Here is a 19257-nt window from a genome sequence, read left to right on the forward strand (position 1 = left end):
CTTGGAGGTTTTGCTGTCATCTAGGTACCAGAACTTGATATGCCGATTTCCAGCAGTGACAAAGTAACTGCAGTCCTCCGAGAATGACACAGCTGTCACTTTGCTTGAGACTTTGTTGGCTGCCACCACAATGTTTTTCTGGAAACATAATTGTTTACACAGCTTAATTGCTTTGCTCAGACACAGAGGAAGTTCATTTCAACTGCAGGCATATATTAATACCAAAGCTGCAGCAACAAGCAAAGGAGACCCAAAGTCTCTCCTGTGACCCCTTCATCCAGCCCCAGCAGCCCTGACGTGGCAGCACGGAATTCCCTCCCCTACATCCTGCCTCCTCCCTGCCGAGGTGGAGGACAGGCCAGGAGCCACCAATGCCTGCACGGACATGCTTGCTAAGCCTCGACCTGGTGCCTTTGCAGTCACAGGGAACTCCAAGCAAATCTGTTCCCCTTTCTGAACAGGGAAGGTACTCGGGCAGGGACTCTCCTAGCCTTGGGGCAGCAATGAGAGCAAGGCATTCAAGATGGGAACAGGTATTTTCCACAGGCAAAACAGTTCCACCATAATTCTTCTCTTCTCTCCAAGAAATAAACCTTTATGGAAAGACAGAGGAGACAAAAAAAGACCATTTCTGCCTTACACCAAAAGGGAGAAAGCAAAGTCTGATCTATTTCTCTGCACACCTCAAATAGTCAAAGAGTGCAAGAGTGGCACGAGAGTGGCAAGAACAGAAAGGGGGAATGGACACTGTCTGAAGAGACGGGCTGATGACAGGCACTCAGCTTTCCTCCCCTCCTGTTCTCCAGGGATCAGTGGAAGGGCAAACTAAAAAACCTTCCCCTCCATCTTTGGTGGCTTTTACACCTTGTAGTACGTGACTGACAGCAAAGTACTGAGGATGTGTTTATGACATGGGTTTTCTTTATGGGAGTAAGGGGGTCAACCAACAACAGGGCTTTTTCATCACCATCAAACAAGTGGCCACGTCCCCAAGCCTGGAAAGAACAGGGAAACTGAAGCAGCAGCACCATGGATGAAATAAAGGCCGCAGTAAAAGGTGCAGGGAAGTACTTTGGGAAATCTGGTTTCAATTCTTTGTCTCAGTTTTCTATGACTTTTGTCAAGTCAATTATCTCTAATTCTAGCACCCAGTTCACAAAGAGACGCTGTACCTCCTGACAGAGTCTGGAACATATATTTAGAGAGTGTTCTTCAGCACAGAAGGGTGGAACAGTTCTTGCCTTACAAGCTCTCATGCAAAAAAAGATCATCAGGATCACAGTAAACAAAAAACTTGCATGAGCAAGGTAGAACAAAGCTGCCTGTACTCAGTCCCACACATTATGTTCTTCTCCAAGTCACTACTGGGATTTGTGTGACTAGAAAGAAGCAGGAGGCTGAACACACACTTTTCTACATTGATACAGGCATCCTCGTTTTATCACTACATAACTCACTTATACAGAAGAATAGCAAGGTTAAACCTCCACTCATGCAGGAGATGACTAACAGGGAGAGTTTGAAGTACAGCTCAAAGTATGGTGAAGTTGTTAATGTACTACACAAGCAGAGAACTACAAGCTGCACAACACGACATTTAACATCTGTATCTGTGGTCACATACAATTTATCTCTCTTTCAGAGAGCATTACAGTGTCTGAAGAGGTAGCAGGAGCCAACTCAAACCAGAAAAAGCATAAATGCTTAGCCCTATCTCATACATCAGCTTGGAGCCTTCTGTATTGTGAGCCTGGCAACACGGGTATGGGATTTTTGTTTATTTGCTTTTTTTATACAGCCTATATTTACATGCTTTCTAGTTGAAAAAACATAGGCTTTATTTTCCACAGACAGCACAGCCACGGTGCTCTATGTACGTTCCCTTTCTCATAGGTCAAGGATTTGTTTGGAGTACCACCAAACCTGACGCAATTAAAACCAGAACAACTTGAGTACCCCTACACCACAAGAGGAATCCCTGCCTGATGAGACTCTCCTCCTTCAGCCCCATGAATTAGTTTTTAAACAAGCCTCTAAAAAGGCCCAAGTCCTTAACAAGGTTTTGGAAGCCCAGGCTTTTCTGACTAGGCAGCAAGATGTTGTATGTCTCCAAATACACAGAACAACCCTTCAAAATGATTTAGATCATCCCTAGGGGACCATAGCTCTCTCCCACGTCCAAACTTGTCCGTGTCAATGAATGTCAAAAGAAGAGTGGAAAAGAAGGGGAAAAAAAAAGCAGCAGAAAGCAGGACAGAATTGAAATCATACAAAATCATTCTATTTACCAACCCTGCGGTCCACGCAGCTTCTTGGGGAACTTACCTTCCAGGACCACACGTTGACAATCATGTCGTGCTGGTAGCCCACCGAGACGATGTACTTGGCGCTGGGCGAGAAGGCGACGCAGGCCACGCCGTACTTGTGCTCCTGCAGCTCCGCCACCTGCGTGCGCTCGGCCACGTCCCACACGCGCACCGCCGGCATGTGGCCGCTCTGCGGGGACAGCGACAGGCACACGTCAGCAAAGGCTCCTGCCGAGGCCCACTCGGACACACTCGCACATGGAAAAGGGTGGGAGCTCGGGAAGAGACATACAGGTGCTGGGATCACGACATGCAGGTTAGAGTTCACCTCCTGCGACTCTTTAAACACCCTAGTCTCCTGCAATCCCTCTTACACTCCTCCCAGAAGAGCCAAAGACTGGAACTTTCCTGCACATCCCTGACTTTGCAATGGGAACTCACAGCCAGCTCATGAAAACCTTTATGTGACAACGTATGTCCAGACTTAGTGCACCCAAAGACCCTCTGCAGGCATCCTCTGCTCCTAACACCACATGGAGGCTGGAGATCTTGAACCAGCTCAGCCAAGCTGCCCCCAAACACGATGTGGCTGTTGATGTCAGGTAGAGCTCAGCACCTGCAGCAGGCCTCAGGGAGGCCAACAGCACCACTTACACCACAGGTACCTGCAGGAACACACTGCCTGAACGAAGGTGGGCAAAGCAGCCGCCCAGAAACAGGGAAGGAACAGACACTGGTTTTACATTTCTCCAGAAAAACAGGAGGTCATGGGCCCTGGAAATGCCAAGGTAGCACCTTCTGCTAGACATTGTGGGGTTTTTTTTGTTATTTAATTAAAATGAGAAGTACAAGGCAAGCTGAAATGCTGTCCAGGAATGCACCTGACAGGCGAATCCTACTCAAGAGCTTATTCATTAATTCGTATAGAAGCCTGTCACAAAGGCACCCTGCAAAATAACATATCCATGGCAACGAGGCAAAACGGTGCCTTTTCTGGTCAGGGTTCAGTCAGTCATTTGACTGCGTGGGAGAGGCAACTCTGATCACAGGGAAGAGAAATCAGAGCTCTGGCAATGCAGAATTGGGAATGTTGTCTCCCAAACAGCTCTGCCAAGCAACTTCTTGTGGCCTGGAAGAGGGCCAAGGTCGCATTTTACTGTATTTGGTGCAGTTGCTCTTACATGGCAGAGCTCGTGTCTCAAGGCTGCTGTCAAGATGTTACAATGAGCCAAAAAATGTTGTTCTTCAAAATAATTGCTCTACTTGAAAATATATGCATTTCCCAGACTCTTAGTGTCCACCACAAGACACTGACAAATTGATTCACGTTCAGCACCAGAACAGATGCTCACCAACAGCAAGCTCCACGCAAGTCCCATGGATGGAGAACTTACGCTTTCATGGGGAGAAAAAAATTCCATTTTTCTTCTGCGTTTACAATGTTTAAGGGACATTTAATATGTATGGCAGGCCAAAGAACCACCTCTGTAGACTCTCTCCTGAGGATCCAGTCACAGAGAAAACTCCAGTGTTAGTGTGTGCACAATCAGCTCAAGACCTGGGCAACTGTCTGGAACCAAACTCAGGCACCCAACTCCATCCCAGACCGTTTCCCACATTTCCCACAGGGCACAGGGTGAATGACGAGGAGACTGCTGAGCCCAGCAGGGGGCACTGCGGGACAAATTAATAATTCAGATTTTGTGCATTTGGGAGGGTACCCAAAAAGAGAAGTGACCTGAGAGCAGGGCAAGCCGAGACACATCCTGAAACCAGGCAAAAAAAAAACAGTCTTCATGTATAAAGCCTTTCACTGGAAAGGCTATTTTTAATCGAAGCTTCCAGTTACATGAAAACAGATTCAAACTGAAATGTGTAGCTTATTGGTATGAAAAACAAAAAGAAAAAACACATGAAAATAAACAAAAAACCCACACATCTTCACTTTTCATGTCCCACATGAAACAGTAGCAGAGATTTAAAGAACAAACAAGCAACCAAAAAAATAATCCACAAGCACCAAGATCCTCAGAACAGAATACGGGGGGGGGGGGGGAGGGGAAGGCGGGAAATAGTTCTTTTTTAATTAAATAAAAAAATTCATATTTGTGTGTGCATGCATATTATAACATTCTATATATTAAGAGTTCTTTAGCATAAAAAGGGATTTAAAACAAAGTTTCAGCAGTAGAAATCTCCTCTTTTCATTAAGAAAACGGAATAACAAAAACATCTCTAATGCTCTGATGGAAAATCTGCCACTACTTTTGTTTGCGCTGAAGTAACCTCCACCCCCAAACCCTACCATTGCAACATGGATTCAGCCGTGGGGAACCACCTACAGCCACGACAGCTGCCCTGGCAGCAGCCGGTGCCGGCAGCTCCGGGGCAGGGCTCCGTGTGCTGCTCCAGAGGGAGCCGCGTGGCGCGTGCCTGTGCTCGCCCGCGGCTCTCCGAGCACCCCAGCTGGCCCGAAGTCACCACGAGCGACGCAAAGAGCAAACTGGGCCCAGCTGTGAGGGGCAGCTCAGCGCCTTGGTGGATTTTAGCATCGAGTAATTCCAAACTCATGACACGCGGGCAGTGTTTTGCGCTTCTAATGCGGAACAGACTCGCAGAGCAGTCATCCTTATGCTCCCCTCCGAGCATGTTTGAAGGGAGGAAGCGACTGTCGCCAGCAGCCCTGCGCACAAAGCCAGACCACAGGCACCAGCATCTTCTGTCACTGCTCCTAAAGCTCCATTCCACATGTGCTTTTCACTTTTTCCACAACACTGTTATTGGCTTCAGTTGCTTCCCAAAATCCTAAAGGGACAATCCTAAACTCCATCCAAGAATAAGGACCATCCAAGTCCTCTCCATTCACGCTACAGTAGAGCAGTGTTTTGTGGTTTTGGCTTATTTTTCACTCTACCTTCAGCTCTCAGAGCCCACTCCACAGGACAGCTGCCTCCTCGCAAGCTGACTAGAGGGAAGAGCACATCAGTGCACCCTTAGCAGGAGCGCCCAAGGCCACCCATAACTCAGAAGGCCCACACAAAGATGCAGAGCTAGAATAGATTTCCCTGGAAAAAGGCAGCTCGGAGGCTTGCTCTGCTTACGTTTCACTGGCCACAGCCCTGTCAAAAAGCAGAAGGGATTTTACAGGACTCAAACTGTCGACATTTGGTAAGGTGTACCCTCTTTCCTCTCACACTTACCTCTCCTGTAACCAGGTATTTTCCATCTGGAGAGAAAGCAAGGGCTGTGATTGTTTTCCTAAAACAGAAAGAATGGCACTGAAATACTTCCAGCATGCAATTTCATTTTGATATGTCATGATTAGAGAGGACAAACGAGTTTAAAAAAAAAAAAAAAAAAAAAAAAAGCAAGCTCAGATTACACCTAATAGCCTGCCAACAGTTTCTCTTTACCACAAGTCCAACATTTGCCATGAAGATTCCCTGTCCAAATCTCTAGCTGGATACCTACAGCCCCATGAAAGCTCCAGAAGTTAAGGGTCATCTTCATATCTGTGCCTTTATTGCAGCTGCAGGGCCATATCAGTCCTGGCTCCAAGATACCACGGGGTTCCAGTAAAACCTCCTCCATTTGGTGCCTTGTAAAAACTTCCTCATGTGGCCACAATATTTTGAAGTGTTGCCTAGTCAGCAACAGGAGTTCACATGAGGAGGAGCTACGGCCAAACCAGCAGGCAGACTCTGCTCAAGGCGGCGCTTGCTGCAGGAATTTATCTGGGAGCAACAGTTTTCTCAGCAGCTTTTATACTTTGCTCAAGCTGTAAGAGCCTTGAAAGCCACCTCCCACAGAGAATAAGCTTGAAACCTCACTCACCTGGAGCTGTTTAGAATATGGTGTTGCTTATTTTTTCTAGGGTTGAACAGCACAACAACACACCTAGATGGAGGAAAAAAAGAAAAACAAATGTTGACATAACAGTTATGGGCTTAAAGAAACAAATGGGGCCATCCTTGTTGCCAGAGCAGAAGCACAAGCAGAGTATTCAATCCCCTAACCTCACAGTTTGGGCTCTGATTAGCTGGAAAATGCAAAAGAAAAGAGCAGCTCAGAGGAGAAGAAATCCCAAGCATCTCTCACATTGAGGAGTACAGTACCATAAATAATTTCCTTTGGCACACACGAGCTCCAAGTCTCTCCCTGCTCAAGCTGGACAGAAAGGTTAATTATGAAAGTCTGTGCAACAGTACCAGCAGATTAGGTTCCCTGCCCCCCTGCCATGAAAACGACCCCATGTTCTGGACACCAAAGCATTACGTTCCTCAAGCGAGGAAGTCAGGAGCAATGGAAGACAGGATCTTTTGAAAAAGCTCTCAGGAAGAAAGAGCTAATTTTCTGTGGCTCCTCTGTAACACAAGCCTGGACAAAAAGCTGCTGCACGTAGCACAAGGGGTTAGCTGGTGAGAAACATGATGTCAGAACCTACTGGCCCTAGAGACAGCCATCCGAATAAACAACTTGCTCGGGGCTCTGCACAAATCCCTCAGCAAGACGGACTGCAAAAGCAGCAGCCTCCCGTTAAGCAAAACATTTCTTCTCTTCCATGAGAAGCGAGCTAACGAGCGACAGGGTGAGGTTGAAGGAGAAGGGGCGCCGCTTGGCCGCCATTCCGCACACGACGGGCCACGTCGCCGCCGCCTCAGCGCCGAGGAGCCGGCGCCTCCACGGGTCCCGTCGCGGCCCGGCGATGGCGCCGCAGGGCCGGCGTCTCCTTGAGCAGCCCAGGCCACCGGGCCCTCCCCAGCTCCAGCAGGGCTGCCCTGCCAGGAGCGGCACCTATTTTGAGCGGGAAAACAGTGCACAGGAGGCCCGGCACTGCCAGAGCCAGCGCCCATGGCCAAAGCTGTCAGCCTCCATTAAATCACTACCTCAAAGCGGGCTCAGAAAGGGACTAACGCCTCCAAAGCCCCCACCGTGCACAAGATGCGGCCCCCTCGTGTCACTACATCCCCCACATGGTGCCCCCCAACAACAGCCCTGGCTTTCTCGAGACACTAAAGCATGGCTGGAGACGTAACCTTGTGGTTAAAAGTGTAAATAAGCAGGTTGTTCAAACTGGAATCGATCCTCTGGGCTCTTCATGCTGGGCAACCAATCTGGAAAGGCTCAAGTCAAACCCGTGCTATTTGTTTCTATAGGTGTATACAAGAAGTAGGTGTTTTGTGATCCAGTAACAAGGCAAGGAAAGTTAATCCTTGCAAATCATGAGACATAAAATAGGATGACACCCGATGTGGAAATCTGATTCCTCTAGCTAATCAGAAAAGCAAGAAAAATGCTCTATGTGAAGTTGGGTAGGGTCACATAGACTCAAATCGTGCTGAGTTACGACAAGGAAGAGTTGCTGAAAATACATTCCAGAAAATACTGGAAAAAATAAGGAAAGATTTTTAAAAAATTCTTGACAAACTAAAAAGCTGCACAGGAAAGTCAAGTCCCTTTGTGTTTTATTACAAGGAACTCTGCACAAAAACAAGACACCACAGAAGTGAACAAAATCTAAAAATACAGGAAAGACAGGCAAAAACCAACCACAGTCTTCAAACCAACCAGGCAAATAAACATACCATTTCCTAGAATAGTGCAGGTCCCGGGGCTTTGCCTTTATTAAGCTGAGCCTCTAACCACTTACAATCATGAGTTTTAGCTCAAATTCCCCATGGCAAATGGCCATTTCCTGACAGGGCTGCCTCACTGCAGGCCTCCTTGCCCACTTGTCACCTCTCAGCAAAGTCAAGACCCCAGAGGGAGGGTAAGAACCACCCAGCTCACGCACCCAGGGGAATCAATAAATCCTCCAAGAGTTGCACAGGTTCTAACGTGAGACTACCAAACAGAGATATTTTATCTCTGTATGAAGACACCCTTATGTTTGAGCCACTGACTTTACAACCCATAGCTAAACAACTCTATAGTTGGGGCACGGAGGGGTGAGAAGTATCTCCTTACTAGTCAGCAAGCATTAACTTATGTCATGGAAAAGTAATTTTATCTCATAGACATAGTTAAACAAGATTGCATGTGGTTATGTTGAGTTGTAAACTAAACTTGCTTACTGGTTCTGGTCTTCCATAGCCTGAACGGATAAATGGATGATTTAGCCAGTCTAAGCTTTTAACCCTTAAACAGTGTCTGTTGTTGTATGTGCTGATTCTACACAAACACCCTACTGCTACCCTATGTAACAGCAAGGAAAACTTCAACCAACTTCAGGATACCTTACTCAGCAGGACAGCAGCCACACATGTTCCGGGCCTCGGGAACACCTGACTTGGAAAGCTGGTGCACACTCAGAATACTTGGAAAGGGTTCTAGCACACTTGATCCTGGAGAGCAGGTCTCTTTGAAGAGCGGTGACCAGCTACTGCCAGCACTCAAGCCGGGTGCTTGCAATACTCCAAGTATTTGAGGCAGCCTCGATGCCTGCTCAGGCACTTGCAGCTCAGCTCTATGGGGCCCTGCAGCAGTCTCCAAACCTCCCAGATCCAGCAAGTCACTTTGGAGCAGAACCTGTTGCAGTCCCCCCCGCAAGGCAAGGGAGGCTACCAAGCCCTCAGGACATTCAGAGCATCTATTCATTTCTTTTTATGTTGGCTTTAATCTTACACTAATTAAAATAATTAAATATTTACCACAGAAAATGAGTTACATACAAAACATACACCCTTCTATCCATCCACTACCATGTCTGCTTCTTTATAAGACCGTGTTCAGCATTTAACAGCCAGAGAGGCTGAAGGGCCACAGAGAACAACAGCATTGCTCTTCTCATTCTAGCTTCCATTTGTAGATGTGGTAGGCAACACGAATGGCAGCCCTAGCTCCAGAAGAGCTCTGCCCAGGACCTGCACAGAGAAGCACTGGGCCTGCTGCACACTGGTGAGCACTCTTAGCAGCCTTGCGTCAGCACAAACCTGGGTCTTCTCTGCAGCCCTGGGCAGAGCTTAAGGACCATGTTTTGCTCCATGATAATATTCTGATTTCCAAGACATTTATAGAAACCATTCGCTGCTGTGCGGATTACCACCGTACAAACCATGTCCCAGCCAGTGGGGATCAGGTATCCAGTTTGTTTGCACACTAGTTCCTGCAGAGGCCGTTGGCAACTGCACACATACTTTAAAGTCTTATTTCTAGGTCTGTGATGTCATCCCCAACCTTCAAGTACACCTTGCCCATACAAGCCGCCCTTAAAAACAACTTGGCATTTGGCTCCGGGCCCTCTCCCAGGGCTCGTCTTACTTGTGAGGCAGCCAGGTAACTTCAGGGTGACACTCACAAAGGACAGAATCAGTTCTTAGAGCTGTGTCACACGGTCTTGCAGAGGACCTGAACTTTCTCCATCAGGAAACCCATTTGGGACAGCCAAGAAGGAAGCAACAAAAGGTTCTTTGGAGAGTTTGCCAAACCTCCAAGAAGGCACAGCCCTATCTTACACATGAACATATGCAGATAGAAAGCTGGTATTCCTTCAAGGGGGATTTGCAAGAGTCTCCATTTGCTCCAGCAAAAGGAAAGAGAAACAAAACATACACAAATGCAGTAATTTCCCCATGCTAAATATAGGAGCAGGAATGAAGAGGAACCAGACATCAGTATCACGTTCACAGGAAGGACCTGACCCTCCAGGTGAGCAGCACAGGGTCACTGCAGCCCCTTGGCCACCCCTTGCTCTGCCTCTCCTCTTCCCAGCTCCATTCCCACCCTCCCCAAGACCTGGTGTCTCTGCAACTTATTGTCCCTTTCTGACATTCTCCTCCTGTTTCCCAACGCAGATGTCCAATCTCCGCTGCCTTTTTCCCACCCACTCGCTCCTCCTCAGCAAACTAACAAAGCAGATTTCTGCCAGCGTCAGTTTTCCCTCTTTCCTTGCTCTGGTGGCCAGCCCCTTTCCAGGGACTTGGGAAGACTCAAGGCAGCGATGGCAACCCTCTCCTTTCCCAAGTTATCCATAATCTAGGCCGGCTGTATCTCGTGGGACACGCGACTGGAGGCAGAGTTCACAAGTCGAGTCCTCCCTGGTCACGTAAGTGCACCCGGTCTAGGTGATAAAGAAGATGCTCCAAACATTCAGACATGGAAACAAATTTCCTTTTTGTTACAATATTCTCTTTTCATGCTGCTGCAAGAATAAGTGAAAAGAGCAAACGGTGCCATCCCTCCCACACTGGGTCATTTCTCAATTCATACCCTGCTCTCTGCCCAAGATCCAGAGCTATTCAAGCAAGGCTGCAATAGCTTCCTACGCATTAAACACATACTGAAAGAGAGAAAAGGAGAAGAGAGAGAGGAAAGAGAGAAGGAGGCAGATGAGAATAAACTCTTTTTCCACACTGCCAAGGGAGGCCTGATCAGTGTGAAATAGAAAATTAACATGAGCTTTTACAGACACGGTGGGCTAACAGTGATAGGATGGGATGTGCACATTGAATATGTTACTGAAGAGGCATTTTCATGCAAGTTCTATTAAATGCATTTTGAGAAGAAAGGTGCATCTATTGAGAGGTTAAAACTTTGGTGTCACTGCCTGAGCATGGCAGCCTTTGGAGCTCACTGCCCTGGATCCATGACCAAAAAGATTGGAAGAGTGGAAGTCTCAGAGATGCTATTAAACTCGCCCTCCAGAAACCAACACAGGCTAACACATTTAACCACCGTAAAAAAAAAAAAAAAAAAAAAAAAGTGGTTAAATAATTCAAATTTCAAATAATCAGATGGCCCAAGCATTTTGAGTGTCACTAGGCTAATATTTGAGGAATTTCTGGTTGCTGAACTGTAGCATGTTGTGGCCTGGGGTGATTTTCAGAGGAATTTGTTCTGTTTAAAAGGGTTTTTTGGCTCCCCAAATCTATGTGACTGGGGACTGAAATGCACCATGGCACAGACACTGCCCCAGAGCACACAGGAACAGCCACACCAGCTCTGACCCCGTACCTGGCCTCCAATAGTGGTAAGTAGTGCAGGTCTGTGGAAAAACAGGCTGCATTTTAGAGAGAGTTTCCCAGACTACCTTCCCAGCCTCCAGAAATGCGTCTTTGAGGTTTTGCAGACTGGTGGGAGAAAACACTCCTGTTCCTTGCCCCATATTCCCGCCTCATGCTACGCTCATCCAAATTTGAGTTTTAATCAGCTAGCTGCCACGCCTGCTGGAGCGTCTCACACTTTTACCTGTGGGTAGAAATCTACAGCTGGATGCCTCAGGCTCCCCTTCTTCATAATCCCTTAGACAAAAGGGGAGATCACAGGGGAATCCTGTGGAATAACACCTGAAGGCATCAGTGCTACAACATAGCCCTGCTACACAGACAGGTGACAACTGCAGGGATGGGAAAAAATCCGCCTTGCCAAGAGTAACAACCAGCAGGATTAAAATTCTCATTTGCCTCTGCTCTTGATCATTTGGGGAGCAGGAGGAAGCAATGCTTTTACTCAAATGTTTTGGATTTACATGGTTTAACCTGGGAGGCACGGTGCACAGCGGGCAGGGCTGAAGGCAGCTTGGGGACGGGCTCCTCGTAGGGCCTGTGTGCACACGCAGCTACGTGCAAAACGTGGAGCCCCTGCCAAGCAGGCAGTGGCAGTGTTAAATGCATTTTCAAGACAGTGCCTCTTCTCAGAGTCCCCAACCATAAGCTCTTGCTCTCCTCCCCAACCTTCAACACCATCTCTCAGGGATTTGGGCAGCAATAACCCCTATTTCTTCCCCTTTCCACATCCCAATCTCTGGGTATTTCTTCCTGCCACTCTTTCATATGCAATGACAGGGGAAAATTGGTTGTACCAAAATACAAGAAGAGGGGAAGCAACACAGTAAATCTAGTCCAGAGGAAAGCAAGACAGAAATGACAAACAGGATCTGCAGGGATAATCCTCGCAAGGACAAAGGCCACCTCTACTCCGCCACCACTTCAGCCTCTCGTGAATCCATATACCTGGTTACTGATGGGTCAGATAAGGCTGGTATGAGGAAACTCAAGATGAAGGAACCTAGAAGAAGCCTCTCCTCAGCCTCTGTCCAGTGCTGCTTGTTTTGCAGGACCACCAGACCGTGCTCTGATCACTCTTCCCTTTTAGGGCTGGGTAGCCCCAGTGACTGACTCATTTTCCTTCATCCATCCACGCTAAAGCAGAAGAGCAAACCATGCAAGAGAACTGTGCTGTTCCCAGATATATGACCTGAAAAAGCCTATATGATTTAATGACATCCAGACAACCAGGCAGCTCATCTCACCATCCAGAGCTACCACTGGCAGCTTTCAAACTGTGCCCCTTTTTATCTACCAGGTTATTGCTTTAAGAGCAACTGGCCTCAAACTGCACATGGCAGAGGACAGACACATAGATTTGAAAAGCACCCAAAATACTTCAAAATAAGGCATTAAAATCCACAAGATATAATGGGATGAAAAATCTAACACAGAGCAGAGATGGTGGCTGCATTTCACTCCAGGACTCTATTCTTGCACCCAAATAGACACAACTGAAGTTTCGGCTAAAACTCCTGTTCACAGAGGGAAAATCTGGAGGACTGAGTGCAACTGCCTTGTATCAGGCAGAGGGCACAGCCTGCCCGGAATGTCAGGCACAATTACTTCTAAGTGGATCTTACTTCAGCATTTCCTGGTCCCCTAGGAACCATCACACTCACACTGCTGGGCCCAGGAAAACGCCAGGCAAGGTCATTTCAACGTCTTTGTCTAGGGGGGCAGGACAGTTAAAACCAGCAACCCTTCTAATGCTGGACAAGTAAGTGCAGGCAGGTGATTCAGGCAACAAACTGGGGCTCCACAATTCACCAGAAGTGGGTTCAGGGACAGAAGGAAATCCAGATCACGTTCTGGTTTCTGCATGCAGCCCGCAGCAGCAGCTGTGCTGGAGCAGGGCACACGCAGCAGCAGGGCTCTAGGGAAGGGGTGGCTCCTCACGGAGCCCCACGGCGAGGAGGCAGCTTCTCGGGGAGCCGAGAGCTGCGCCAGGACGGCCGTTGCGAAAGCCCATGCACCAAGAAACAGGCTTGGAGCAATCAGGTGAGAAAAGGGCTCAGAGGAAAAGCCAGCAAATCTAAATCAGCAATTCTACCAGCTGGGAATCATTATAAATGCAAGGAAGATTAAAAACAATTTCAAATAATTGAAATGGCTCACGGCTGCCCAGTCACTAGTGATTCAGCAGGAGCTCCACCTTCTAAATCTCCTCATTCCCATTTGCATTCCTGCAAAGCCAGGAAAGGAGGAAGGGAGGAAAAAAAAAAAAAACCCTACACAACTTAGGGGTGAGACACTCGCTGCTAATGCACTGAGGCAACGCACCGCCCCAGCGGGCCTGGCAACCGGCTGCCCCCCTGTCCTGACAAACCCCAACTGCTCCTCCAAGCTGCGGCACAGCCAGGTGGAGCGGCCCAGGCATCCCAAGCACGAGTGCACACGGCTCTGTGCACCAGCCTGCAGCTCGGACGGGTCCCAGAGAGCACAAGGTATGATGAAGAGCCGCATGCACACAACCCACTACTGCTCGCTTGCCTCCCTCCCTCAAAAACACACTTCCCTAGGGGCAGGGAGTGTCAGATAAACAACCTACAGCAAGTTTTAAATCATCCCCGTGCCACATGCTCCGGGTGTCCCTGCTGGAGCAGGGCGGTTGGACTAGATGATCTCTAGAGGTCCCTTCCAACCTTGAACGTTCTGTGATTCTGAGGGATCATCTAGTCCAACTCCCCCGCTCCAGCAGGGACACCCAGAGCATGGGGCACAGGGCGGCATCCAGGCGGGTTTGGAAGATCTCCAGAGCAGGATACTCCACAGCTTCCCTGGGCAGCCTCTTCCAGGGCTCTGGCACCCTCACAGTAAAGAAGTTCCTCCTCACATGCAGATGGAACTGCCTGTGTTGCAACTTGTACGCATTGCCCCTTGTCCTGTCACTGGCCACCACCAACAAGAGTTTGGCCCCTCCCTCCCTACACTGTCCCCTCAGGTATTTATAAATATTGTTCAGATCCCCTTTCAACCTTCTCTTCTCCAGGCTAAACAGACCCAGCTCGCTTAGTCTTTCCTCATGCTCAGGATGCTCCAGGCCCTTGATCATCTTTGTTGCTCTACGCTAGACCCTCTCTAGAAGCTCCACATCCCTCTTGTGCTGAGAAGCCCAGAATTAGAAATCTCTAGAGGTCCCTTCCAACCTCACCCATTCTGTGATGCTGTGATCAAGCCTGGAAGCAACAGGCACAGAATCCTGATTTATTTCCACACAACTGGCCAATGCCCACTGGCCAGTAATTAAGAGCAGCCTCAGGAGCTAGAGCAATAGGCAAGATAGGAAAGCTGAAGGAATAAAAGGTCTACAGCTCACGAGAAGAAACTGGGCTCATCAGTTAGGCAGGAGCAACTGCAAAGCATTAGAAAACAGAGCTCTGAGCAGAACCTTACTAATCCCAGATGCTACCAAGAACAAATAGCTTGGACACGCATCAAGGAGGTGAGTACAGTTTTCTCCAGGAGGAACACTACACAACTGGAGCGTATTGCGTGCTGGCAAGTTCCTCAGAAAGGACTTGCCTCCACATGCTGCGGAGCCGACTTCTCCCGAAGCTGCAGCTGTCACGGACACGTAAGGAGCGGAAGAGAACAAGTCTTGGGCTTTACGGAGCGGCCGAGCCAGGGGCTCCGGGGCTGCCCCGGTCTCCAGCCGCGCTCCACCCCTCCGGCTCCAGCTGGGCTCCAGCTCCACGTGCGCAGCCGGCCGGACCCTCTGGCTGCCAGCCCCACCTTTGTCTGCCAGGGCACAAAGCAGCAAGTGAATAATCAGCAAAACCGAGATGAAGGGCAAGAAGTTGCAGTGATTTAGCTCTTTAATACTGTATTATGACAGTACTAATACAGCCCATAAGCTTGTACACCGTCTGCAAGGTCTCAGGGCTGGGGCTTATCAGGCTTGCTCTGTCTAAACTTTCCTTGACCCGCCTGCAGCTTTGTTGTACTCGATTTAGCTGTGACAGCAGTTTCTCTAACTGGGTATTTATGCCATATCTGTTTCTCTTTTATCTTTGCGTGGTACAAGCATAGTTTAGACAGCAACAACAGCAGAAAAATCTACACAGAATTAGGTATTTACAAACATGGTGTGTTATGTGCAGAGAAATACAGGCCAGGTACGACAGCAGAACCCTTGAAGGGCTGCAACATAAATGAGTGCAGGCATGGAGGGATAAGAAAAGGGGCACAGGAGACCCCACAGTCATGAATAACCATGACCATCATCAATGGTCCACTGAAGAAATACAGACCTGGAACCATGCAAAGCTGGTTTTAAGGACAACAACTAGAACAAAGAAATTGCATCTAACATACAGAAATTGCACTATAAATTTGCATGTAACGTAGAATTGCAAACAAGTGAAGACAAAGATGTAAAAGTATATTAGCAAACTTTTAAGAGTGATCCCAAGCAAACCCTATAGCAAGGAAGGAGAAAACAACATCACCATCCTTCCCCTGAAAGACTCCGGAGGCTGAGGTTTTAATGCTCTTACCATCTCTAGCAGTCCAAAACTGCTGACTTTAAGGCTCAGAAGAGCAAGGGAAGGGTGAGCATAACACCAGGGAAAAGGAACAGAAAGGAACAGTTATGTCTACATCACCATTTTATCTGCATTACTACTATTATTGAGACTTTTCTTCTGTATAGATGTTTTCTAAATCATTATTATTCTTTCTTTTTCAGGAATTATGAGTTCAAGATTAATAATCAATTTTGAATTAGTGCATTGAGTGTTCAATTATGCTAACAATAAATTCCTTTTATATCTCCATATACACACATATTTATATACACATACACACACAAGGTGTGCTCCACCTTTGCCCATGAACGAGCATTCTCTGCCATGCAGTGCTGATCAAGCTCAGCCCTCCAGACCTCCTGGATGCTGAGAAGGGCCGGGAGGCTCCTCTGGAGCAGGCTGCTCTCCGGAGAGATGCACAGACCCAGCTGTGCTCACACAGGCGCACGTGGCTCCGCAGCACGGGCTGATCCTATCGTGCTGCAGAGCCCTGTAAGCTGAAGCAGCTTCTTCCTTTGAAATTCAGTCCCAGGGGAAAATATACCCCACTTACAAGCGGTCGGCCAACACCTCTGCGTTTCCAGCAGCAAGCACAGCCAGGATACTCCCTGGCTGGGCCTTAGCAATTCACAGACACCAGGGAGAAAGATTTATACCTCAAACTAATCACCCAGGGCTGAAGAACAGCACAGCTCATGGCAGGTGCCTAGAGGCTTTAACTGCACTGCCACTGGCAATCAACGTAGTCAGCATTAAAGGAGCATTAATCAAAAGAGCAAGACCAAAGGCAATCCCATGGAGCTCTCTCCCTGTTCCCGTGTAATTGCCCTTTGGGGAGCAGCAGATCTCCATGGCAGCCCCTCGCTGGGGTGGATGCTCACAGGGGAACGCTGCCTCTCCCAGCACGTGCTGTCAGTGCCGCCACTGAGGCAACATCACCGATGGCTCCAAGGATCAGGCCCTTGGGCCTCGTTCCAGCTCTCTCAGCTCCAGAGCTTCTCAAAGTGGGAACAGCTCAGGCTGATTCCCAGCAAAATTCAATTCTGACAATGTTATCTCTTTAGGAGGCTCGCGACAGCTATGACTGTAATGGAAGGGGAACGTTTACCTCGGCTTTGCCAACACTTTATCCTAAAATAGAGGATTATAAGTACACGGAGATTTCTCTTCAGCACAGCTAATGAGCATCACTTTTCACAAGACCTGGAATGACAATTTCCCTGGCAGGAGAAGCAATCATGGTAAAACCCGAGGTTTCACTTTGGAGCAGCCCTCTTGCTCTCATCAGCAGCACGTGGCCAAGCCTGCAGCTCCGTGCAGGGCCAGCCAGCGCAGGGGCAAGGGCAGGGGCAGGCGCCGCGCTGGGCTCGGCTCTCAGGGCCGCACAAGCGGCTGGGAACACCCCTCGCCCAGCGCTCCTCGGCCCCCCTGCTTCACGGGGAGCTCCCTCACCTTCACCTTGCCTCCCGACAGGGGGTGAAACCCAAGCCGGGCACAGCGCGAGATCCGCCAGGAGGTGGCTGCGCTGGGCACACCTGCGCGGGACACACTGCGGGCCGCGCGCGCCCCTTCCGAGCGGGACTGCACAGCTCGTGCCAAGGCCGCCGGGAGACACGGGCCTTGGCTGCAGATTCCTGACGGGGCGGAGTGTGGCGGGGGCCGCTGCTGTCTCCGTTTCATCCCAGACCTGGTTACTCCGCGGTCCCCGCTCCCCGCAGAGCTTACGCAAGGCTGGGCTTAGCTGGGAAGGAGGCGCGTCACGGCACCCATGCTGGCAGGGAGGCGGTTCCGCTGCGCTCCGCTCCACAGGCGGGAGCAGGTCGCTGCCTGCCGCCCGCCCTCTCCATCCCCCTCCTTTCTCAGGCCAGGCTCCTTCCTCCTTTAGGGACGTGTCCGCACGCTGGTTCATCGAGGCAAAGCCCGAGAAGCCAACTATCCATCTCCACAGGATTACTTTCAGCCTGCCACCCCATTTAAAATAAAACGCAGCTGGGCAAGGTGAGAGGGGAACAGCAGCGTTTCAGTTAACAGGGCAGGTTAATGTCCAGCACAACCAGTGAGTTCGCTGAAAGGACAGCACTGTTACAACTATTCCGACAAGGCAACGCTTGCGTGAAGTGGAATATTCACCCCAATACCAAGATGAAAGCAGCAATAGCTGTACGGTTGTTCTGTATAACGCTGCCACGTAAGAGGAACCCTCCACGAGGCCCTTGGGGCTGGGCCTACGAGGGCTCCAAGGGCAGCTAAGGGCTTTTCCTTGTCCCAGGAATATTCCCTGTGGTCCTGCAAAGATAACAGCGTTGCCGTTCCCCTCCTCTCGCTTTCTTCTGCGCTGACGTTTTTGGCAGCAGCAAGACCGCACGTTCTAACATAAACTTTCTCCAGGGCTCAGCTAAGACTATTCCCCTTATTTTTAGAATAGGGTGCGAGTTGGAGAAGAGAAGAGAAGAAAAGAGAACTACCCCACTACCAAACCCCGTGGAAGACCAAAAATAGTCCAAAAAAGCCACAGTCCCATTTCTCCCAAGTCCTGTTCAATTCCCATCACAGACCTCCTCAGAAGGTCCCCGAAGGTCCCACTGAAGCAGTTCAGTCCTCTCTTGTTCTGATGCACACACACGTCATACACCACGGGCTAAAAGCATGAGGAAGAAGCCCTCCTCTCCTTCAAAGGAGCTCCTCAAACACAGAACAACTTCCAGCTGCCTCCACCATCTCATTTTGGGGCTGTGGGGCAGCAAGTAAAGCACTGACAGTTCCTCTCAGAAGCGAGCCCAGCCCTCAGCTTACCCCAAAGCAAGGCACTACGCGCCGGGGGGAGCCGAGCTGCTCAAGCAGCTTCTCCAGGGGAAGGGGGGATGTTCACGCTCATTCACTCCTTCTCCCTTTCCCCAGGGGACTCTCCGTAAATTAATTAGTGCAACATTTCCCCAGGTGCTTCATTACAACTGGACCATTCACTTGAAAAACTCTCAATTCACTCTAAAGGCCAAAAACCTTCTGGCAACCTGAAGGGGTCCATGGTTACTCTTGGTTGGCTGGTTTTGTTGGGGTTTCGGAGGGATCTGACTGGATTTATTTAATTCTTTTTAACCAGCAGCACCTGTTACTATGGAGGATCATGAGACTTGGTCCTGACTCACCCTGCGGGCCTAGAAGGGCGGGCGCTGCCCATCCGCAGGCGGTTCCTCCCGCCAGGAGCAATCCCGGAGGAAACACGGACTGGAGGTTTCTATAGTGACACCCTGAGCTCATATGCTGAGCTCAGCGAGAAACCGAGCTGCCCTTTCCATGTTCCCAACCCAAAGGAGGAAGCGCATAAAAACAAATAACATCTGGAGAGAAATGCAGGCCGAAGCCAGGTAAAATGGGGCG

At 49.2% G+C, this 19257-nt stretch overlaps 1 protein-coding gene across 2 annotated transcripts in view; it reads right to left on the reverse strand.

Annotated features, from left to right (window-relative positions):
• Positions 1-19257, reverse strand: part of MAPKBP1 (mitogen-activated protein kinase binding protein 1) — an 85443-nt gene that overhangs the window by 38076 nt on the left and 28110 nt on the right. For both annotated transcript variants that reach the window (XM_026033425.1, XM_026033424.1), the window contains exons 3-6: positions 6141-6203; positions 5507-5564; positions 2326-2496; positions 1-138 (exon numbers count right to left, since the gene is read on the reverse strand). In XM_026033425.1, the coding sequence (XP_025889210.1) occupies positions 1-138; positions 2326-2496; positions 5507-5564; positions 6141-6203 (430 nt within the window). The remainder of the gene's footprint in view (positions 139-2325; positions 2497-5506; positions 5565-6140; positions 6204-19257) is intronic.

This window comes from Nothoprocta perdicaria, unplaced genomic scaffold (assembly GCF_003342845.1).
Source record: "Nothoprocta perdicaria isolate Ctin4 unplaced genomic scaffold, notPer1 scaffold_129, whole genome shotgun sequence".
Taxonomy (NCBI): Eukaryota; Metazoa; Chordata; class Aves; order Tinamiformes; family Tinamidae; genus Nothoprocta; species Nothoprocta perdicaria.